This window comes from Thunnus thynnus, chromosome 14 (genome assembly GCF_963924715.1).
Source record: "Thunnus thynnus chromosome 14, fThuThy2.1, whole genome shotgun sequence".
Classification (NCBI taxonomy): domain Eukaryota; kingdom Metazoa; phylum Chordata; class Actinopteri; order Scombriformes; family Scombridae; genus Thunnus; species Thunnus thynnus.
In genome coordinates, this window is record NC_089530.1 from 4,903,159 (window position 1) to 4,929,081 (window position 25,923).

General features: G+C 39.1%; 1 protein-coding gene across 7 annotated transcripts in view; it reads right to left on the minus strand.

Moving 5' to 3' along the window:
• The window catches only part of LOC137196635 (stromal membrane-associated protein 1-like), a 113,591-nt gene that overhangs the window by 77,770 nt on the left and 9,898 nt on the right, over window positions 1-25,923 (minus strand). For all 7 annotated transcript variants that reach the window (XM_067609389.1, XM_067609388.1, XM_067609386.1 and 4 more), the window contains exons 2-4: window positions 14,566-14,699; window positions 11,613-11,698; window positions 4,428-4,503 (exon numbers count right to left, since the gene is read on the minus strand). In XM_067609389.1, coding sequence (XP_067465490.1) covers window positions 4,428-4,503; window positions 11,613-11,698; window positions 14,566-14,699 — 296 coding nt within the window. The remainder of the gene's footprint in view (window positions 1-4,427; window positions 4,504-11,612; window positions 11,699-14,565; window positions 14,700-25,923) is intronic.

Below are 25,923 nucleotides of genomic sequence, written 5' to 3' on the forward strand. Positions count from 1 at the left end.
TTTGGTAAATTCTTGTAAACTTAGCCACAGGCTGAGACAATGAAAATTGACAGCAGAAGTATTATGAAAAAAGATAATAACAATCACGTCCGTGCTAACTGTGAACTCTGACAGAGGAGTCTGAGTTTTCCCGTTCAACAAAAAGACAAATGACCTCAGCTACACTCTCCCTGCAGCTCTGATGTCAGAATACAATATGTCAGTGGATAGCAGAAGTTAACTAAACTGCCACAGTTGGCTGCAGGAACTCATAGAACACTGGCGAGCTCTGTGGACACTGCAGACAGGACATCCTCATGACTAACACAGGCAAATAAGGGTGAAAATCAGCAAAGGCTTCCTCCAGGGTGACTGTGTTGCTCTCTTGTGACATTTTTAGGCCAATCACTGGGTTCATCACAGAGGGTTTGCAGGAAGCACTCTGATGCCTTGTTGATTCCAATAACATTGTGAATTTGTGGTCCATATACTGATACACACACACACAGTACCACTGATTCACTCATGGCAGAACAATAAGCTCATGCTGCATGGGCAATGGAAATGGAGTGGCTGCACTCATGTCCTCCACTGTGAACAAAGTACTGCAAGCTGCCCATTACAAAAGAACACAGTCCCTCTCCCACATTCGCCATCTCTCTCACTCTCACACACACACACACAAAAAAAAAACTCTTGCATGCACAAGAATTTGCAGTCAGTGTTTGTACCAATAAAGCTTTCTGAATGCCATAAATTTGGTTTGAAGCTTCTGACAATAAATAACTCATTCCAAGCAAGTGTCAGAAGTGAAATGCTAAAATGTCCAAACAGCATATGAAACATCAAGCATCATTTGAAATGTTTTCATGTCAGTGTCAGAGTAAAATCTGAGGATGAGTATTGATATCAGAGCAATGCTTTTTTTTTCAATACTTTCCTTTAGTGAATATAAACTTGTTTTTTTTACAAAAACATTTAAAGCAAAACTACATAACTTTTGAAAGAAGGAATAAGCCAGTCTTCCTCTCACAAATAAAAAGCTCAATTCAATTCAATTCAATTCAGTTCAACACATTCAGGGGTTTTGCTGCTACAGTCTTATTTTCTCTTTATTTAGCATTAGCTTATGGTATCTAACATTAACAAATCTTAGACAAGGCTGTTTAATTGACATTACTGAGCCAGTTTGCTGACTTCATGGCTCTACAGAAAGCTGCCTGTTTTTATTATGTCACAGATAATATTAAACAGGAAAACCAGATTATATTTGCGTCCTGCTTGTGATCACATTCCACTCACTCAGTCCGGTCACCTACTGTAATAATGATGTTTTTAAAGCTGCACTAATCAATATTTTTCCATTAACAACGGTTCAAAAATATGAAAGGAGCTGCTCGTGATGATGAACCCATGAATGTGTTAGTTGAGACAAATACATGGATTTACATTTGCAAGGTGGACACAAACATAACTTCAACTAAATTATAATGTTGTTCTGTATCTGCTCGATATGTAAATAAGCAACTGTTTGAGACCATATTGTATTTACAGCTTATTGTTTGGCTCCAAGTAGCAAAAAAATCACAACTAATGCAGTTTAACTCAACAGACTCAAGATAATCTTGGGAAATGAAGTGAAATTCAACACGCCATTATAATATGAGACACAAAAGTAACAAAAAAACAAAGTTCTCACATCAAGTAGTGTTTCATGTTATCTTTTATATAGAACTTTGTCTATATAAAATACAATAAAAAGACCCAAAACTGTGTAAAAATTAGGCAACATCTCATCATAGACTAAGAATGGGAGCATCTTCCAGTAACTTGACAACTTTCAAATCACTTAATTCATTCAGCACTTTGAAAATGTTGCAATTTGTTATGCAACCAATGATGATCCAACTGCATCATAATATCCATCATGTTACAGTATCAACACTGAACAAATCCAGTTTTCAACTGAGGGTAAATAGCCTGAGATACTGGTAAATACATGAAAACCAGTATGATGATGTAACTCCAGTGAAGAAGCACGCAGAGACTGTTCATCTATAAGCTCTCAACAAATAAGCCACACCGACACATCCCTCGCTCTCACACACAAACTATATAGCTCAGGGTTACTGTAGCCAGCCTCTCCTTCTTCATTTGCAGGAAAACTGCTTAAAGTGATAATGAGTTGTTTTTAATAATTAATTTGCATATAAAAGCCGAGCCGTCTGTGTGGGTGGCAGAAACAGATCCTAGATCACAGTCTGGCTGCTGGCATTGCTTCAGAGAAAGCCAGAGAAAAAACAGGGAATGAGGCAGGAGAGAGAGAGAGAGAGAGAGAAAGAAGGAGAGGATGAGGGAAACAAAAAGAGACACAATGAGAGGAAGAGGGATAAAGATGCGCGAGACTGCTGTGAACAAGACATTTCGCATTAATGTAATGTGTTTGGTGTTTATGCTTGAGAGTGTTTTCCTTTCTCTGCAACTTTTTTTTTTTTTTTTTTTAAACGCTGTTCAGTTGGTGTCGGTGTGTACTTTATAACTTTGATCTCTTACATTCGGGCAAAATCTGTAATCATTTTAAATCAAAATCACAAATTTAACTGTGCAGTAAAAATCAGCTAGCATTAAAATGCTGAAAGTGTCAGTGGTGCGTTTGGCACAGTCAGCTGTAGCTAATTTACATTAATTACATGAGTGGGCTAAACTATTATTTACACTCCGCCAAAGTTAGTGTTGTCCCACAGGAAACATTTCATTTTAATGTTTGGAGAGATAGAGAGTGGGCTGTGCTTTGTTTTGTTTGCTGATCTCTGAACTTCTCTCTGCAGCTCTCTTCTTCACACAACTATTTCAGTCACTTTTCAAGTGAACAACCGAGTGAAACACTATGAAAGCCTTCAAGGAGAGACTGTCTGAAATATGCGCCGTTATCGCTGTATTTAAACATTATTACGTCTCCCCTTCCTCTATGACAGACGTCCTTTCACTCTGCCTTCCAGTGTGTTCATTCCAAACAACTATAAACACTTCTGGTTTCTGGTGAAGTAGTTCTGATCGACCATAAACCAGCTTTAGTCTATATAAAACTAGCTTGGTTTACTTAGAAGTTGACAAATCAAAGGAAGACCTCACTAACCTTCAACAACAAGAAACTGCATTAATTAGACAGATTTCTTTTCCCATGTAGCCTTGTTTAATACTCTGTAGACATCCAAAACAGGTTTAAAATATAAAATAATAATCCTAATTTGAATCCTAATCCCAAGTCAGTAATTTTGAAAATAGATACCTGTATTGACGTATCTTCTTACACACATCCAGGACAGCTGAGTCAAAATGCAGGCGAGTGTAACGGCCCGTAGTTTTTTATGGGAAACACAGGCGGTTAGATCTGAATTTACACACTAAGATTGCATCACACATATTTTCATGAGCATTCACAAAACCCTGCATAACTCACAGTATGGGAGTAACTCAGTGAAACACTCAAAAACACACACAACTTACATAGATAATCTCTCTGGAAACAAGAAAGGGAGATATGCACCCAACCGACCACACACACACACACCCACACAATCACATCCTTTCTCTTCCTTCATCCACAGAAAAGGAGATTGATGCTTGACTCTGACACACACACACACACACACACACACACACACACACACACAGACATCTCTACTTACTGAGAAAGACTGGTATCAGAAGATGACAGTGTTTTTGAAAGGTTATACTAACTGTGTGTACCAACTCTTGAGATCAGATACAACAAGGCTGTTGTTTTCAGGGATGAAAAGGATTTCACTGTTTTTTCACACATTTAAGCTTAACAGCCAGCAGTGTGATAGATTAGAGTGCAGGAAAGGTCGTAGCTGTAAAAATACAAACTTTACAGGCTTGATGAGTGAAAGACAAGGATGCTGGAAGCCAACCAAGAGTCCTTGGCACTGAAAAGTCAGTACTGGAATTCATTTAAATGTGTAAGAAATATGAAGTAGCATGATTCAACTTTTTACACAACAGCAGCCAAAACCATGCAAACACTCCTTGATACAGTTTTTAGCCAAAGGGCAAGCAATGGGACATCATTCATATTCAATCATAAATATGAAGTTTCCTAAAAGAAAAGTGTGTGTGTGTGTAGATTTTGCAATTTTTTTTTAGGTGATAAGAAAAAACACTGGGCAGCCTTTCAACAAAAAAAGGAAAAATTTCAGTAAGTTAAAAGGACTGAAAAGTTGTCATTTTCAATTTAAGTTGGTTTCTGTGTTTAACAGATACTAGCATCAAACAGCTTTACATCAAACCTATGAAACAAACAACCACTGATGTACAGGTTATATGAAATGGCCTCCAACTGCGGTGGCTGTGTGCACACTGTTACAATAACATGTACAGGCAGAGCAAAATCCTCAAAATATAAAAATGTTACTGCTGATACTCACAGGAGCAGCATCCAGAGCCTCCTTGTCATAATACTTTTTCCTCTCATACTTGTCCCGGATGAAGACCTCCACTGCTCTGAAGGTTAGAGTTAAGGACTGAAATACTGCACAGGAATAACAATATACTGTAGTATATCCATCATGCACATGTACACAAGAGGAACATACAGTACATGTAATAAAATCACTAAAAACCAACTCATAATTTTAGTGTGTGATACTGTAGATATCTAGATACCTATGGATGGATAATAGGGGTACGCAATACCAAAAATATTTGCTTGCAACACAATTAATTAAGTACATTAAGACCAGGGACAGAATCACCGCTACCTGGGCAATATGGACAAAATCAAATATCACAATATTTTTGAGCAAATACCTCGACATCAATATTGTGACAGTATTGTAGGGATGATTAGTGGTGCTTTAACTAAATATTTACACACTGAGATTTTTGATAAATGATCATCAGTAATGTGGATATAATGACTAAGCGGGTAAAGGCAAATAATAGAACAGCTAGAACAGTCTGGTACGTTCAGAAGATGACATCATTTTACTGTAATGCAGCCTTTAAAACCAGGAAAAGACAACACTTATTCCATATCATGATATTATCCAAAATCTAAGACGATATCTAGTTTCATATTGCCCAGCCTTTCTGCTACCAATATGTTTCTTTTTGCTGTTCTCTGTTAATTACCAGATGAAATGCATGTTCAAACACAGGTCACTTTTGAAATGGTACAGAATGTTTATTTTGTGAATTATCCTGAATAATACTGCATGCAAGCACACAACAGTAGCAGAGAAGCAAATAGTCCATTAAAAAAGTCTTAACGCGCCCTTGGGCCCTATATTTGTGGAGGCACAACAGCAGGCAAATGCAGCACTCTGACAGTTTAGTATTTTCCTGACCTTGAAGTTCGCTTTGCCCATCTGTATAGTATTTTGGTGCCCAGCAAAGAGCACAGAGTGCACAGGTAAGAGGTTTATTCAAATGAGGCAGATTAAAGTGAGTTTCTGCTATTTTTGTGGATCTTAGATGTTGCACTGAGAATATATGTCTCACAACCACGTCCGTTTCAGGCGCAACATCATGATTTGGTGATTGCATCAACAAGAGCTGCATTTATTTATTAAGAATTAAGGGTGATTCTTACAATATCTGTTGTCCACAGCTGCTTTATATTGTATACTTCAATTCATTAAATCCCTGCAGCATCTGAAGGCAGGAGATCAGATATGTTGATAAATCTGTAGCCTCCAATTTGAGAAGCGCCGCGTCAGAGCGCAGTGCCATTACGGACGGTCATTCACTGTGTTTACATTCATTTTTCTGATATACTGTATCATACATCAGATTGGACGGTTATAACTATATATTCTGCCTGTTTTTGAGGGAGACATCAGTTTACCAGGGCTCATCAATCCTGCTTTTTTCTAAGCAAAAGCATTTCATGTTTTATTCTTGTTTTATTCTACATTTTACAATATGATGTGATCATTTACAACATGCCTGGGATAAAGTAGGATATTAATGCTGAATCAGCGTTGGATTGACATGATCATATAAACAGCACCAAACCTTTTTTTTTTATTTTACATTTTTATTTCTATTGTCATTGTGTGTTCATGGCATGCTGCTCAGATAACTATATGATTTTCTGGAGAAGCCGACTGGTTTGATGACTCATTGTTGTTATGCACTGTAGGTGCGCTTGGAGACGACCACACAGTCTGTGCCCCCAAGACCTAAAAATGTTAATGTTCAGCTGAAAACCAAATTAAAACGTGTGAAAATGAATTTGAAGAAGAGCAGTATATTCCTGAAACCACACCCTTTGTATATTCAAATTGAATACCCTGATTTTGCCTTTCTCAGAGTATTTCCTTATTATTATTTTTTTTTGCAAGGCTGTGCAATGCTTCTCTCAAAATGTCATGATTACTGAGAACCCTGTTAAAAGCCATCAGATCTGTATCTCCTTAACTAACCGCATTGACATTATTAATATTGTCCAATCAAAGTCAGTTAACTTAATTCCATCAGTCTATCAATAAGAGTGGTTATGTGTGGTTGTGGTGTTTACATTAGGATTCCACACTGAACCTCACACTCATGAACTCCAACTCACACAGTCCAAAACACCATCACACCCAGGCGCTACATCAGCGCTAATCTCGACTCTCTTATCTCCCTATTTCAGCGGCAACGTTTCTGTCAGATCGAGTAATAGACTTCAAAAGATTGAAAAATGATGACCACCCGTACGAGTCGAGCTACGAGATAGGCTGGAAGAGGCAGGCTGCTGCTGGGGCTGCATCTCAAACACGGCGCCTTATTTATTTCTGTACTGCTGACTAGAAACAGCAGAGCGGATAGGATGCTGCATTACGATACTCAGCACAGCGGCGAGGGCTATTGTGAATAAATGTGTGGCAAATGACAAAGTGGTTATGTATATATGACTACAAATGAGCGTTAGACGAAGGTAGATGCAACACCAATGACAGATCTGCAAAACACACACCATAGAGACTGATATATGAGCCCACTGCTGACCTCTGACATCAGTCATATCTGGTCTAGTCAGTGCTGGACAGCTGTGATGATGTCATACACTTCAACAGATTACATATTTATTATACTGTAAAACAAGTCAATGGTATCAGCAGGAAGACCTGAGCTGAGTGTACTGATATGTTTTATTATTTTTATTCAGGTCTTGCAGTTGCTGCCATACTGGTGAGCAAAAAACAAGATATTCTTGGTTCTGCTAGCATTCAGATGTATTAATACTGCAGGCAGCTAGTTTCATGTGAAATAAAAATTTCCACAATGCTAGACACTACTATCAAAGACCCTTCAACATGTGGGCAGGAGGAGCTGGGGGCTGAAAGGCTCAGGAATCTGCTTTCTTTTTTACTCTCTCAGTGAATAAAACTATGTAAACACTGCAATGGTACAGCAATAGAAATACTCCTAAACCAGTAAAGAGAAAAAGGCAAAACAGAAGTTACCTGGATATAACTCCGGTTCTATGTGTACATGCGTAGCCCGTTGTTGCTCTGTATCACAAAGTAATTGAAATAATGTAAGTGCATCCATCTAGTGTTGCAGCGGTGCTATCAACAGGAGACATCTGACGCAGAGCTATAAATCAAAATCTACATCGTAGGTGCAGTGTCTGCAGCTGGACCGCTGTTGACCACTTGCATCAAGTAAAAATTCAGCTTTAGTGTCACATAATCTTTTGAGTTGCAATTCTGGTATAAACATTGGACAAACAGCATGCCTTTTTAGACTAAATTAAAGATATTTTTACAGCTTAGTACTACAAGTAGAAGTAGTCGGTTGAATTTTTCCAAACATAACAATTGCACTGTCCTTAAAACCCATAGTTTTAAGAGCATATTCCCATTCCCATATTAGAATTACAATAAGTAATTCTTGTCTGCATTAATGTCAGTAATAAGTGTAAATACTCCAAGAAAACATGTCTGCACTTGTGTAAAAACATTCCAATACACACAAACACACCAATGTAGGAGGCTGAAACACGAAAAAACAAATAGAGGGAATCAAAATGCACCTTCTCATTTACATATATAACCACAGTAAATAACATGGCCAAAATGATGTGTGAGTACAAAAACACAGAAGCACACATAGGAACCGCTCACACACACACTCAGGCCATTGCGCTCCTAATCCTGGGTCTGTTATCTGCTGTTTTCAGCCAGCGGCGCTGCTGTCAGAACGACTAATGGACTTCAAAAGAGTGAAGAATGATGACCACCCGCACAAATGGGCCTGCCAGATACAAGATAGGGTATTAGAGCAGCATTTCAAACAGGGAGATTATTTATTTCAGTCTGGTGGTGGAAATATGAACATATGCTGCTGTGTTAACCACACAGCTGTCTTGTCTTGTGTAGCAGAAAAGGGCAAACTGGAAACCGCTGTTACACCGATGGATAGACAGACCGCTGGAGGTGTCCTGGTTAAATGTGTGGAATGACGCTGACGTGGCGAGCCTGTCACGTCCTATTTGGTGCTGGAAATGATTGCGGATGTGCCGATGAAGCAGAAGTTTGATGGCGATGAGTTAGATTGGATGCTGTAATTTCTCCGTCTTGATACTAAGCTCGCTCGAGTTGTGATTTACAGTGTCAGCTGATATTTATACTGAATAAAGGATATTAGGCAGTCAGCATCATTCACATCTTATATGATGAGTTCACTCTCTGATCACAGCTATATGAAAACAGTTTGTCAGCATTTATATTTTACTTTCATCTCACGTTTTATTTATTCAACTAGTTTTAGTGATGTATCCGTAGCTCCATTGTTGTCCAAACACCATTGACAAGAATACGTGTCTACAGCCATACAAGCAGCTCTGTGAGGCTGTACTTGAGCTAAATGTTCCCATCAACATGCCGTCATGCTCACAATGACGATGCTAATGCTGATAGTGTGTTAGCATGCTAACACTTGCTAATTATCACTAAACACAGAGAGTACAGTTAAGGCTGAGGGGCAATGTGATTATTTTTGCATGTGTTCAGTTATAAACCAAAGTAATGGACACTTTGATGATGAAAAGTCAGGTGATCACCAAAGTTATTGGAATTCATCGAATGTTTGTACCAAATTTTATGGGAATCCATCCAATAGTTGTCAACACACTTGACTAAACAGCCAAAATGTCAACCTCATTGTAGCTAGAGGAAAAGTTAGAAGATCACCAAAGTCAGTAGGGTTCATCAGCTGAGGACCATGAATATGTGTACCACTTTTCATGGAAATCTATCCAATAGTTTTCAAGACAGTTCACTAAAAGCCAAAGATGTCAACCTGCTGCTAGCACTACAGAAAGAGTCAGGGAAATACCAAAGCCAGGAGATTCCATCCTCTACGAAACACAAATGTCTGTACACAACTTCATGGTAATCCATCAAATAGTTAATGAGATATTTAAGTCTAGTTAAAGTGGTGGACCTACTGGCCGTTATTGCCATCCACAGAGAACAGCTAAAAACACATCAATTAGACACACTGTCGCACCGGGTGACATGTTGCTTCATTACAATGAATACAGCCGCTGTAGTTTATTTAGAGTCATTATCACATACACCGTCCTGCTGCAGTAAACACTCAATAGCTAACTCTGCAGCTGAAAACTCAGCAAATGCACTGTTTACTCCCGATGGCGTAAGGTTTACTAAAAACTACAGTTGGCCTTTGTTTTAGGAAATTATTGAGCCTAGTTAAAAAAGATAAAATCTATATACACTTTTGACACATTTTTCCAAGGTTCACGTCTTCAGCATGAATGAGTTTGGGACTGTGAGCAACAGACATGCTGAAGTCAAAATATTTTGAGATATTTCCTTTCCTGGGATTTGTCGACAACGGGAAAAATATATAACAGCAGCCTTATCCTATGCTGGCTGATGATCGATCAGAAATTTAGCTTTTATGCCAGTGAATGGTGACATAAGAAGTTTCATATAAATGTAGAGTAAAATGTAGTATTCTAGGTAGTTGACAAATTGAAGACAAAAACTCAATAAATGAGTGGTGAAACGTAACAGATACAGGTGTATTGTAAGATTAAGTAATTTACATTCTGTTGTGCTCTGTGACATGTACAAAAATGCTGAGCATGCCCAGTTGACTTTGTCTCTGGATCCAGATCAAAGTGAGTTTATCCTAAGATAAAACATTTCTACCCTGATGGGAGTGGTATCTTTCAGGATGACGATGCCCCGTCCAAAGGTTACGAGGACTTACTGAATGATTTGATGAGTATGAAAATGATGTGACTCATATGCTGTGGCCTTCACAGTCACCAGGGGCCATTTGCACCAACAGGGCTCACGTCTGGTCTTAAGCTAAGTTGGTGTTAACTTGGTGTTCTAAGTCCAACCTAATAGTCAGGCTTAAGCCTTCTACTCACTAAGACTGGGAGTAAATCTTACACCTAGTCAGGAGCAGGCATAAAGTTAAAATCTTTGCCTTGCTCAGGAGGTCTTTTCACTTTTTCCGTACAACATTTTCTGAGCCCAAGTCTGAGCAATCATTGATATTATTTCTCTCCAAGTCGACTGCTTCTTCTTATTTGGTATTACATTGGACTGCTTGGCAGCCAGCGTTTGCTTGCGCTGGCTGTACTGCTCTATTAATTTTCTTATCTCAATGTCCGTGAAATTGCCTTTTCTTTTTCTTTGATCCTCCATATTGTTGTCGCAAATTAGAAATTATTAGCTACAAATTAGCAAGACAGCAGGAGATTGTTAACAATGGATCCTAGCAACGCACGCTGTTGGCCAATAGCCATAGTCGCGCGGGCATTCACATGGACGGGCATTGCTAAGACCGGGTGTAGTTAAGACTAAGCTTAGGTTTGGTTGGTGCAACTGTAAAGTCCATTCTAAAGACTGGTCTTAACAAAGAACGACTTAGCAGTTAGGACTAGGCTTATTAAAGACCAGTTGGTGCAACCCATCCCTGATCTCAACCTAACCGAACACCCATGGGACATTTTGGAGCAGCAGGTATGACAGTGCTCTCACAATCATCAAAACACTAAATGAGGGAATATGTTTTGGAAGAATTGTGTTCATCTCGCTTGTAGAGGTTTCACCCTGGAGCACTGAAGCTGTTTTGGTGGCTCGTAGTGAAATAAAGCACTTTACTAATATGAGTGACAAAAGAAAGGAAGCATAAAGGGAAAAACTTCATGTTGTTTTTTCATTGCATTTGTCAAAGATCTATATGTGACCCAAGTATGGTGACAAAAGTCATTTTCATGCAAATGTCTGGTGACATATGAAGTTTGTATGCAAATATATGGCGACACGGGGAGCTTTCAAGGTTTTTTGTAAATATATAATGACATATATATGGTGATATAGTGTGTTCTTATGCAAATATATAGTGACATACTAGATGACATGGAGGGCTTTACATTCATGCATGGTGACAGGCAGATTTTTTTTATTCACATGTACGATGCCAGCAGGGGTTTATAGGCAAGTGTTCAGTGACAAGGGGTTTATGGTGACAAACCAAGTTTTTATGTAAATGAATGTAGAGTTGAATGAATGCTGGGACCAATAAATACACAGTGTGTGAGAGCAAATGACAGAAAGCAGGCAGGAGGAGGATACTGGTCGGTCTGTGGCCGTCTGAAGTTCTCTGGTAGGTGGGCTTCATACAGCTGCCTTGCCTTGTTGTTGCCCATGTCCACCATACTCTGCGAGGAGAGGAGGAAAGAAAAGGAAGAGAAAAAGAGAAAGAAATGCGTCCTTAATACATGGAAGGCAATTGGTAAAACACTTGTGAGAGCGTGTCTCACAAACACACACAGCGAGTTCTTTCATACAATACATCTGCATTCAACTCGATTTGCCCGACTCGACTCGTCTCCATGCACACACTCACACACACAAACACGCGGAGTGAAAGACACACTGGCCGTATGTGTCAAGGCTAAATTAAAAGGAGGGTGATAAATGGGGTGATGATAGGCAAAGTGGAGGAGACGGAGTCGGAATAATCAGCCATCCAGAATTAATTAGTCATTGAAAACAGTGATTAACATTCAGAGTGAGACTCTTTCTACTCACACTCAGCTGATGGATAGGCACTGCCTTGAAGAAACACACACACACACACACTCACACACACAACAATTGGATGTATTAACTGCTAGATGATTAAATAGATTACTGGCATGCTGAGGTGAGTTTCAGACACACATATCTCTTCCTGATGTACTGTGTGTAATGTAATCAATGTGACATGCTACTTATCCACAAAACACACACCTATATATACAGACTAATTACTAGGGGCGTAATGGTACAAAAAAGTCACGGTTCAGTATGATTTCAGCAGAGCAGGAAAAAAAAGAAAGGAAGAAAATAACATTTTGGTCTTTTATTTTGAATTAATTGGTCATAACGATTACTGAAACAGTTTAGTTGTGCTGCAGTGGAAAAAGAAAACTACTTTTCTGTTAGTTGCAGGGAGTCGGGACACCTGCTGACAGATGTTTTATGCTGATTTAGGGTCTAACTGTACATAAATTAGTTGAAACTAGCTCCACCTCCAGCTGCTACAACAGTAACATGCTGCTCTAACACTGATGCTTCAGTATTAATAACCTAATGATGTCATATATAATAATATATCAGTCAAAGGGACTAAATCACTACTTTTACTGCAATACTTCAACTATATTGTTCTCTCTCAGAGCTGGTTCTTACGCGTTTGTCTGACCACGTCAGAAATCAAATGTGTTTATGTTCTGAACAGCTTTACTCAAATGCAGAGTGAAAGCCGACCATCGCAGAGGAGGCAGGGGGATGAGGAGATGAAATTGTTTAGGTCACAAAGCCTATTCATCGTACGTCTGCATGTACCAAACTGTAACACCCGTACCGTGATGGTTCAGGAAGAATACATGTGCAGTTACACCCCTGCTAATTACAGCTGTCTATCTTCCCTACGCACGTACGTTACTGTCCACTGGAATACATACTCAATTCTGCATTTATGTTGCAGTATTTCTATAACACTGAAATGTGAACCTTTGATTCCAGGGCTGGTTTTGCTGAGTTTTCACTCCTTTCATTTAACCCATTATGACCTAAGGCGCCCTCTAAAAAAACATTCTAAAACCTAAGTAACCTCGTAACCACCTGAGGCTAAGACGGGCTAAGAGCGCTGAAAAAAAAAAAGGCATCAACAAAGCATCCCATAATGCATTTCACCTTCTCCACACATGTTCTGCGATCTATCGGTCACGTGTCTTGAAAACAATGACATCATAGGGCTCAGTAGGGTCATCACTTAACATGTTAGTGGTACCACAGATGTTCTAGGACAGTTTTTATGTTTAAAAAAAAAAAAAGTAAAAGCAGATTTTGACTTTTTCTTTCCATTTGAAATGAATGAGATGGGTTTTTTTTATTTTTTTTATTTTAACATTAGTCAAAAATTTGTTCATTGCTGCTCCAAATTACAGGACCGTAACTTGATAGTTCCCGTTAGCTTGGTTGTTAACGACACAGCTTACACATCCACACAGACTTCTGTGACTCCAGAGCTGCTTAATTTAACACCTTACAAGTTTGTGAAGTGCTTTGTGCACTGTCAGAATTTTAAAACGGAGACTTTTCATATTTCTAGAGAGTGAATGAAAGGATGAGGAGAGAGGAAAGAGATAAGGCAGACATGCAGGACGCAACAGAGGAGACAGAAATATGGAGGAAGAAAAAAAAAGTGCAACTAATTCAAGATTAAAAGAAGAAGTGAAGAATAAAAAGAGACAAGTCATGGATAGAGATGTACAAATTCTGAGAAGGCAGAAAAACAGGTGAGGTCTAACTTAAAGCTGCATGTAGAATAACTGTACTGGTTTTAAAGGCACAGTCTGTAATCTATATGTAAACAAAATGATCCAATAACACAAGATTGAAACCTGCTATAAAATGACTGACAGAGCTTTCAATACAGGGATTAACACTACACAATAACTACATTGGCATGATTGTTTTCCTAAGCTTTTAGCGGGCCTTATACATCAGTAATTGTTGTTAACAGTAGCAGACAGTTTCAGTTATCATGAAACACAAAATGCTGATTTTTCATCTACGAGTCACTTGACTTGGCTTTTAGTTTCAACATCATGGTTCCCTATCTGACCATCATGGCCTTCACAGCCATAACAGAGATAAAGAAACCCTGCCATTTATTTCCCAATGTATATAATTTCAAATGTAAAAGTTAAAACCGTTTGAAATAATCTTAATGGGAACATCCAGTAACAGCTTGATAAAGGAATGTATGATTCTATTGGCCTGTAGACCTCGATAAGAATCAGATATAAATTACAGATATAATCAGTATAACAGTTATAACTTTTCTCTTATGTGATGTTCTTCAGAGACTACTTTAAATTTACAAATTAAAACAGTGCTACAGTAATTAGGATTAGTGGAAACAGTAACAACTTGTGAATTATCATTTATAGTGGATTCTTCACATTAATATTCAAGTTGTCACTCTTGCATTTCTATTCTGTTTTGTGTTCAAAGTGTGTGTGTGTGTGTGTACCTGGATCTGCTCTGGGGTCCATTGGTCCAGATTGACAGACTTGACTCTGGAGATGTGGACGCCCAGGTTGCGGTGGATGCCGGCACAGCGGATGCACATGAACACCCCGAGGTTCCATGACGCCCATCGAGGACCTGAAGAGAAAGAGAGAGAGAAAGATATTTCTGTTTTAAAGCTGCACTGGTGAACATTTTATGCCAAAAACCCTGCCGTGTTATCAGTTCGACTCTGTTGCAGAGAAGAGTATACCGTCCCCACCAATTGAGAACAGTCCTTCACAAATCTGCTTCAAAAATTCAAAAAGGTGGCTCCAACTGCCACTTGCAGAAGCTACATACAGTTTTCAAATACTTTGATACCTAACATCCCGTTTTGCTTCTGCATCTCATCCTACATTCACTGCATAAGCGCTTTGAGATACTAGTAGGTCTTAAGAACAAGGATCCATTCACAGGAACTCAAGTTAAGAGGCAAACTGTTTGACTGACAAGGGATTTCTATAGAGCAGCTGCATTCAGGTACAGTACTCTCAGAATTGAACAGAAATCCAAGAAGCCAATATAAAAAGATCAAGTCCAAACATTTAAAGCCTTTACTTACTTTGGTGAAATTGTCTCACCTGGAAAAACCGTTGTGTACGCCACGCTTCTACTTGAGGTTATCATGAGACGTTTTGAAGACACGCTTATCAAAATTGCTCGGGAAGTAGAATCTCAAATCCCTTCAATACATCTTAATGGGATTTTACAATACAGCATAGTGCAGTTTGTATCATTTATGGATATCATTTGATCACAGTTCTTGTGGTTTAAAAAAATATATTCTACTCTCTAAGAGCAGAAGCATGCTTCAGTTATCAGTCATTTTGAAGTAAAAGGAAAGGAGTATGCATATCTTGTATTTCTTGTATATATTTACAAGATTATCCTGAGATTATCCCAATTGTTTCCAACAATGTTCAAACCAAGAAAAATCTGTAATTTAAATCAAGGTAACGGTCCGTTTCATTTAGAGTATACACGTACAGGATGATAATCATCCTGTGTGCATGCATCGAAGTGGTGGTTGTTCGCCACAATGGAGTCTACCAAAGAGTATCTGCATACAAGATAATACATCAGTTGTGGTTGTCCACCACAAACTGGACCTTAAATGGACTTTTATTCAGTTTTAAGCCACATTTTACAATAAACTTTTTGGATCTTGGTCTTTTTTAAGTATATCTTTTAACCAGATGAAAGATTTTAGTCATCAGACATCTGTATCATCTTGAAGTTGTCAGAGAAACAAGCTGAGCAAACGTTAGCAGCAGCTTGGCTTACAGCCCAACCCAACGTCCTGTGTCTGCCAAACAGCGTTGGAGAAACACTGATTTTTAACATGAGGAAGAGGAGGAGGAGGAGGAGGAGGAGACCTCTGCGGATCATTTGCCTCCTGATAAAAACCTCCTGAACAATGAACCCTGAAACTGGGAGAAGCTGATTGTAATGACAGCGATGGTGGTTGTTTAACATTAGCAAGACAAGAACTGCCATGACCCCAAACTAATTCACAACGTCATTAAACTCCATCTTTTGTTATTGTTTTGACTGAGAGAGCCCTAGCAGCAGAAATGACATATTGTGCATTTAATTCATTCCAAATCAGAAAGTTGTTTTTTTTAAACTGTTACAGACTTTTTAAATATAATTTTATATCAAGTCTTTAAACTAGAGACTTATAAAATCCAAGCATTTTCATTGCATGTGTTCTCAATTACTTTCCTTTAGTGATTAATAGCTTTAATAAAATGTCACTCTCACTAAAACCTTATTTCCAAAAATGAAAGGTATTACGAAAAAAGGCTTTTATAGCTCAATAAAAGGCGTTTTGAGTTTAACAACCTGGGTTTGAAAAGCTTCTATTAACTCAAGGGTCATAGATTTTTAACCAAAATTAAAACAGGAAAATTTCCAAATTATCCATTACATGCAGCATGGCGACTGCAGATCTAATCCTGTTCTTCCTGAGTGCAGTACAAAGTTTCACAGAGATGAAACTAACTAAATCTGTTGGATTTTGTATCTTTTCTTGTTAGACAGAGAACACTGCAGAAACAACAAACATGGGGTTGTTATGGGGTTATATACAAGTCGTGGTAGAGAAGAAGAAAAAAGGCCATGAGCATCCTTCATAGAACAAGTATCATGAGACAACATTTAACATCTTCAAAGTACTCTGTGACCTTTACCTCATCAGCATAAGATACTGTACCAACTACTGCGTTTGTACGATGTGTTGTTTGACCACATCTGAAGGTCAAAGTGTTCCGAAAGGCCACATCGGTCATCATAGCCTTTCTGCAGACTCATAGCAATAAATGTTACAAGTGAAATAACAGTGCACACACAGTCTCGCCTCGAAAGCATTCTTGGTGTTGCACTTGTTTGTACATATGAAAAATGACAGAGGTAGTTTTGTGAAGAATGAATACAGACCTTAAAATCCCCTCCAGACAAGTACTAAGACACGTAGAAATACTTTGCTTAGAACAATAACGTGTGTCTCATATGGTTTTTCCACAAAAAAGTGTAATTACCACTTTAAAATCCCTAAAATGACATCTACTCCTTCTCCCTCATTAAAAATTTAAGAATCTCTGAATATGTAAATATTGTTGATTTCAAAAGTTTAACTGCTGGACACAAGATATCTCCTATTTCACTGCAAAGTCCTTTCTCAGTGTTTGTGCACTGGAGGCTTCAAGGTTCCACATCACACTTGTGTAAGTTGAGTATTGGACCACGATAGGTTCCAAACTAACTGTGATGTCACCAATCATGCTTGTAGGCCCACTCCTAAAAATCAGATTTTCAATGAGCAAAGAGAAACTTCCCTTCTTCAGCAGATGAATGTGAAAACAGTCTTCTAGTGTCAAACTCTGCACATACATCATTCTGCACAGTGAAGCTCAAACATTCAACTGGAGGAACAAGAAGAAAAACACATTTTTGAGTGGAAGTGGGGCTTTAGTAGAAAAGTTCAAACTCTGCCTACACCTGGCCAATCACTGCCTGAAGTGGGTGTGAATGTCAGATTGTTGGTATTGTTGAAAGTTGCAGAAATTGCTGTAAGCAGCCCCGCCAAATTTAAATCCTGGAGCGTGTCAGGAGGAGGGGTTTCCACAAAGCTGTTGGACCATCCAACAGGTATGTATGTTGAAGCATACCAGCCCCTTAAGTCAGTAAATGGGCTTGACTGTCAGATTGCATGCTCCAGAAAATTACAAAAATTATCAGATGCAGCTCTACCCATTTTCACCACATTTAAGGAAGGGTTCAGACACTGTTAGTATGTTTCAAACAAAGTGCTTGTCTGATAGTCTTAAGCCACAAAACTAACAGAAACCCACTCACACTCATGCACACTTGTGGAATCTGTTAAAAATATCTTCAGGTTAAGAGCATCTAATAGAAAGCTGTCAACCAAATGCATCATCCGTCAAATATAAAGTGGCACAAAACAACTCTCACTCTGCCAAATCTCCATGGGGATGAATAGGAGATGGCACGGAAATGACAGTCAGATAATTTTAATGGGCTAGTGGCGACAGTCCCTCAGCGTCCTCATCCAGACCATGCGGCTTACTATCTGTCAATTTGATGATTGAAAGCAACTTTGAACACAGCAAGTGCAAAGGATCAACTTTTATGGATCCAGGCGACATAATGGTGGTGCAAGGGGCTCTGTTGGATGCAGCGGCAGAGCACGCGGTGCAGTGGGCTTGCTGGTCTCGGGTAAGAGCATCAGTGTGTTAATGCAGTGGCACTAATGCGCTAGACAGCCTAAAGGAGCATTAAAGCAGGGATGACTGAGTGTTAAGCCTAAATCAACCAGCTCAGCCATTGTAAGCTGGACTCTATCTGCTGGATATCTATCAGTATGGATTGGACTTCACTTTGGTCTGCTCTCAGATAGCCCCTTTTTAAAAGATGCCCCAAAATAAATGCATCAAACAGTCTCATCTACATCTACATACAGTGACATACTGGGCTTCTTAATTTGTTCATGAATGTGTGAAAATCCCATCAACGTACAGCAAACAGTCCATTAACCTCAGTCTTTTGACAGCAAGCCATATATGCATGTGTGTGTGCATACATGCATACCCGCATCACGGCATGCCTGCAGTGGCTGGAAATCAATTTCTGGTACGCTGCAGAGCATTCAGGTACACTGAAATTTTCTAAAGAGTAGGTTTCATAATGGAATCTCATTGGCTTTCTGAGTATTTCTATTAAGAAAATCGATTGGGCAGTTCAGCAGTGTCTGATTGTATATAGAAAAGTGAATGACTCACACTAATTACACTCTAAATAAAAAGCACTCTGTTGTGAAAATATAAGCTTTAATATGTGTTACATGCTAAGCTGTGCTGCGTATTTCAACCAGCCAATCACATTTTTCTCTGTCGCAGTTCAGGGGCCGCATCCTTCAAAGGTGGGTCCTTCGTAGACCACAACGGCCGAACAGAGGGTTGTTAAATGAGACGGTCTGCTCTACGGAGGATTCCCACCCTTACCCTTGCGTTGCTAAGTGCCACTCCTGTCACCTAGCAACCCTGACAGTTGCAGTTGACAATCGGGACACAGCTAGTAGAAATGGAGCCAGAACTTTTTACTTTTTACTTTTAACTTTTTATTATTGTGGCAGCATCCAGGTCCAGCAGCACCACCAGGGACTCTCTCCTCAGCTGAACCAAAATATGCATAAACACATTTTCTAAGGCTGAATATTTATAAAACTGAATTCAAGACTTTCTAAGGACCTGCAGACACCCTGATATTCCACTTCTACTTCATTTATGCTGTAAATAGTTGTAAAGACCGCTGTAAATGTATTTAACAATTACTTAATTTTAATTCATTCATTAAATATTTTTTATTTTTCAACTAATCTCTTGAGTATTCCATTCTCTCTCTCCTCCCCTCTGCCTCTCTCTGCAACCTCATGTCTTCCTTCATGATCTGAAGAAGCTCATCCTCTCTCTCTCTCTCTCTCTCTCTATCTTAAGTGGCTCTGGCTTACGAGGACAGGAGGACACAGTACGGTCATTCTGCAGTTGGAACAGCAGCGTTCTTGCTGACAGCAGCAGCTCAGCTTTAACACACCTACCTGACTGTACTGTGACAAAATAATCTCAACTCAAAGCTCCACTAACACTTTTTATCTCACAAACCTCATTTACAGAGAGATGCAGTAAATGATATTCAGTCTGTAATGTTGCTATAATAAAAATCCAAACTGTTATGCAGCTTAATAAAATAAAACAAAATTGAATATAGACTGATCTGTTCATTTTAATACATTTATGTTTATTGAGATGTGCTGATATCTGTACATATAGACCTCCAGAGGCAGCGCTGTTCTGTCCAGTAAAAATATGAAGCTTCACTTTATATTCAGACAAACTAATGTGGCAACTAAAATGATTAGATTTCATCTGTGAGACCAACATCTATCTTCCAAAAGGAATTATATAATATACCAAAATGCTGCGGAGACATTAGAGCCAGCAGTAAATCATCAAAGAGCTGCACAGATCAGTTCATCAGATCCTTTTCTCCCCAGGATGACGAGGCAGGAGTCGGGCTGTTGGTCTCACCTGGCCAGCGGCCCCTCACATCTCCCCAAATGTCACAGCAGATTTACAAACAGGCCTTATTCGGATAAACTGACCACATATTGGGAATCTAAATGGTTTGGGATAGGTTGGGCTGTGAAGGATCCGGCCATTGGATCCTCCAAATTCAGGGAAAGAAGGCTACATTTCTCAGCTGCAATTTGAAAGAGCCTTTGAAATGGGACAGCCTCGGTCACGCCGCTGTGATGCATTCAGTCTTCAAATGCAGCCTTTGAAGGATGCGGCCCCCGGAATTGAGGCACAGCTATAACCAAGAAACTTAGACTGGGTTACTGGATAACCCATGTAACCCAGTACGGACAAACCAAACACTGGCTCTAGAGAGGGCTTTCCACGTTTTTCGAGAGTTTCGCAGTCGCCGTAGGTTCTCCTACACGCTTGGAAGGTGGGGGAGAGGGGGAGGGGTATTCAGTTGGTTGCAATCTGAAACCTCAGCGCTAGATGCCACTAAATCCTACATACTGGTCCTTTAAACCTAACTTAAAGTGTACTACTGTCCTACAAAGGCTGTCCTCTTCCTGTGTCACCCTTTTGGTGGTCAGAACATTTAAATAACTTCCCAAGTGGCAGGAATACACCACTAAACTGGTTTCTTTAAACATTACTGTCAATTAAATACAGTTATATGCCGATACGCTACAACATAGCAGCAAAACCAACTTGATATAAACTGGCTTTGCACATTTGGACTTGTGCTGTCAGGTTTCCTGCTTTATTCTGATTTCTCACATGAATCTGGTCTCTTGTGTGCATTATATTCATTATTGATTAATATTAGTCTTTTAATTATTTTCTCGATAAATCAATTGGTTGTTTGGTCTATAAAATGTCAAAAAATTGTTAAAAATGTCCATCACTGTTACTCAAAAGCCAAGGTGATGTCCCCAAATGTCTTCTTTTGTCCCATCAACAGTCCCCAACCCAAAGATATTCAGTTTATCATCATAGAAGACAAAATAAATCAGAAAATATTCACATTTGAGGAGCTTGAATCAGAGAATTTGTACATTTTTTCTTAAAAAATAAATGATTAAATGATAAATTGAGTATCAAAATAGTTGGCAATGACTAATCAATAAATCGATTAATTGTTGCAGCTCTAATGGAGTCACTGTCCGGCCATTGGCTAACATGTAACATTATTTCAAAAGTCAATTTTCACTTTTCATTTTGGTATTAGGGTCAAGGATGGTGCTACAGAGTCCTTGGTGAGCACCACAACAAATGCTTCTTAAGAGCCAAGTAGGCCAATTTAACTTAAACTCTAAATTGAGGTAGAAATAGCTAAAAACATACACAACAGGGTACGAACATGTCGTCCCCTAAATGGTTTAAATCTAGACCAATCATTAAAAAAAGAATATTTCAGTCAAAATTCAAAAAAACACTTATTTGCAAGACAAATATGTAATTTTATAGTCTGAAATACAGTCCTGTTAGTTTTGTTGAACTTACACCTTATCTGTATGTTATTTCCAGCAAAGCTCTGCCCAACTTCAACCTGAGCAGAGGTCTAATCAGCCACAATAGAAATCACCTGTGTGGGTGTGCAGGGCCTTTTATAATAACAACACTGTCATTAATTTTCATATTTGTCATTTTTTAACCACACTACCAGTTAATGTCTGCGACATATCTAAACCCAACAATGTGTCAAAAGCCCCAATATGCGACAAGTTCAAGTTAGTTTTTAACCAATCATTAAAACTTCAGTGGTTTTAGTCTGTTCATTAACATCAGTAACAAAAGTGAAGCTTGAAAAATGAGGGCGATGAGTTTGGAGGAAGAGATGGGTCTAAACTGACAAATACTTCTGCTTGGATGAGCAACACAAGTTATCTTTATCCAGGCTTGAATTACATTCACTTTGGTGTAATGCTGATCTTTTGTGACAGGTGCAATTTAACAGCAATGTTTAAAAGAGAAGTCTGACCTGAGCCCTGATCTACACGTTGGTCTGTATCCGTTAATCTACTGTATACTGAATCAGTTGTTTGTATCTACCAACCTTTTCTGAATCACTAACTGTTGTTTCTCAGAATCCATCAATAATTTACAGTTGACAGAGTTAAAATTAAAATATTAAAAGGCAATAGAACCATGTCAATCGAAATATATGAGTCTGGCCTCTCTAGAAAAATGCAAAAAAATATATATTGGTTGTTCAAACTTTCAAATAATCTGTCTAATAATAAAAATAAAAATAACCTTTTGTCTTTGAATGCAGCGGTGCATGGATAAAGCAGCGAGGTTGCTTCTATTAATCTGTCTCATGTGGATAATTGAGATTCAATAACAGTTTATTATGCAATTCATCATTACACTTGCTCTGCATTGAAGTCAAAAATAGACAGCTGAATTGAGTTCTCTCAGAAGACATGAGCCCTGCAGTCCCTACACACACACACACACACACACACACACACACACACTCAATACAAACACACCAGTGCTAATTTGTAGACTGCTGACCTGATTAGAGACAAATGAGCTCTTCTCATACACTCACACACTTTCATGCAGGTAAATTCATGCATATTATGAATAAAGCCATTAAAAAGAGCACACACACACACACACACACACACATACACACTGAAACGTCAAGCAGAACAAAGCCTGCATACATGCATGCATGCACACATACTAATACAACCCAATATACAAGCCATACAAGTACACTGACACAAGGAGACACACCCCTGTGCACTGGCATGCACTTTCATAAACATGCACACACACACACACTGACATGTGCACAGTCAGACAAACAGAGTCATCCCAGCTGAGAGACACACACCCTGGAGCTCGATGAGTGACAGTGGAACTTTCCAACAGGGAGGGAGGGGGCAGGAGGGGGGGGGGGTAGTCAGCCGAGCATGAAATTAAAGCTCCAACTGTCAACCTGAGGACAGTCAGGACACCAACTGACGTGTGTGTGTGTGTGTGTGTGTGTGTGTGTGTGTGTGGTGTAAATGCGTGTGACGGTGGCTGTAAGTTAGCGACAGCGACCACAGATGTCAGGTGGGGTGTTGCTCTCTTCCGTGGAGATGAATCTGTGATCTCCTTTTTAATCCTGCAGAATACACGCCGTGGACGGACTTTGAGTGAAAAATTCGAAGCGGCAAACAACAAGTGAGAAAAAATAAAATATGAAACATCTGAATTTACTGATGTAATTCCTGCGAGCTTATTCGATCAATATTTATGAGCCAGAACAAAAGTCTGCGGCAGAGAGAAGCGGGGCCGGCTCCTACTTCAGGGACTGAATAAAGATACAAAGTTTAAAGCTCTAAGGCTGAAAGAAGCAGACTTTTGTGGACTTAAACCATGTCAGATTTGACTCATACAAATCCTGTGGGACTAATAACACAGCGGTCTCTATCTGTTCTGAACTGCTGGCTACTGTCACAGACACGCTCCCCACCTTTTTCCATATGAATCATCTTTTCATTGTTACTCTAATTGCTCTTTAGGTTTTATATCTTCTTTTAGATTGTACTACTTGTCTTAATATCCTCTTATAAAACACACAGAAGGTTCAGCTATACCAGAGCTCTACATAGAATATTTATAACTTCTTTAAAACATGTTTTGTTTTATGAAACCAATTTCATTCTTCTCCTTTATAGCTCTTGCTGTGAGGAACAAAAAGCTATAAGCGAGGAAATAAAGCATCCCTCAGCTGAAATTCAGTGGTATTCTCCTTTAAAAAAAAAAGGTTACAGCAGCCTCCATTTCCTAATTAATAGAATGTCCTCTTAGTAAATCACCCGAAGGTTGCCAAAATCTTCAGGAGAATGGAGACTCAGAGAGTGACGGGCAGGACGCTGAGGGGAAGATAAAAAAGCTCTGTGCTGCTCCCTGCTGGTCCATTACTGTGATTCACTGTCAGCAGTAATGAGGAGGAGTGAATAGACTTCTTCTACCAGGAGGAATGTTTCCCTCTCCGACGCAGCGTCTCCTTTTTATTATTACAACAGAAAAACCTCATAAAAAATCATCATCTGCTCTTATTGACTGTTCCTGAACAAATGCGGGAACGTTGAGCTCCAGACAGACTGTAAATCACCACAGATGGATTCTACATAAAAACATTTTCAGAGGTAATAAAAGAGTGAAGCAGACACAGGGATACACACACACACACACACACACACACACACACACGGGAGGTGAAATAACAACTCTGGCATGTGGTTTGTTTCATTGTTTGCTACAGGACAGTGATGACACAGGATTTGGAGTCTTTTGGCCTGTCTGTTAAGCATTTTAATGTGAAGTAATGGATGGATGGATGCAGTGAGGATGGGATTCCATCTGCTGGTGATAAAAGGCAGTGTAGTGGACTCAGCCATGGCCAGTTTGAAACTAGTGTTCTTGATGTGACATCTAAGATAATTAGTCTGTTAATCCGTTTGTTGATTAACAGAAAAATAACCAACCGTTTTCATGACTGATTAATTGTTTAGGTCACTTATTGCGCAAAAATGACATTTTCTGTTCCGGTTTGTCTTTTCTCTGTCTTATGTGACTGTAAACTAAATATCTTTGGGGGGTTTTCGACCAAATTGCCAAAGAAATACAAGTATTAACGACCCAACACTGCTAGTTTTATCTCATCAATACTGCGTCACCACCCATAGAAGAAGTCTGACTGATGAACAGAGAGCAGGGTTAGAATTTGAATTAAACCTCCCCAGCACTCAAACAATCTACAGTAGATGCACAGTAAATTGGCAGGTTTGCTCAATTTATCAATGTGCCTAAACAAAAGAGAACGTCAACATGACTCTTTAATGCCATCATACACTACTGTTACATTAGGACATAAAGCCATTAAGTTTGCATTAACCCGACAGAGTTTCCCGTTTCTAACCACGAGTGTCACATTTCCAACCGCAAGTTGAGATCATTGAAGATAGAAACCCTCCCATCCTGTATATATAAAGTGGAAGATTAGGACCAATGCCAAATATGAAGCCAAATAAAAAGCAGTTCCTGGTATGATTAAGTGCAGGTGTGCTAGTCTTGTTTTTTGGGGGGTTTTTTGAGCATCCTGTAGCAACGGTGTAAAGGAAGAAGTGTGATCGGGGCAGTTAAGAATCAGTTGAGCCTCTCTGATAACCCCTTTACAATAAACACCTTTAAGCTGAGCTTGCTGCACCCCGGTCACCTTGCTTGCCACCTTGACCAGCTTAGCCAGCCTATTTTTATCTATCAGACTGAGGCTGCCAAACCAAACCACAATACAATAAAGAAGAGGAGATTCAATAAAACACTGATAGAGTAAAGTCATAAGAGCACTGCACACCTGAGAAGAAATCCTCTTCCTTAGAAAGAACAAACGTTGTTGAACCTTTTTACAGACGGCATCAGTATTCAACTCGAAACAAAGCTTGTTATCGATGATGCTCAGGAATAATATCAATGTCTGCATCCTGAATGCTTGTGTAAGTAACACTGGGCTGTGTTCTTCTGAAATTAATGATTATGTCTTTGCTTTTTGATACATTTATTCTGATTCAGAAGTTGTAACACCCGAGTCACAAAATCATCAACAACCGGTCCATGTGCAGACTTTTAATCGTTTAAGAGACGTGATCATGAGTGCTTCTGCCGTAGTTTGTGTACAAGATAAAAAGAACAGGAGACAGGACACGTCCCTGAGGAGA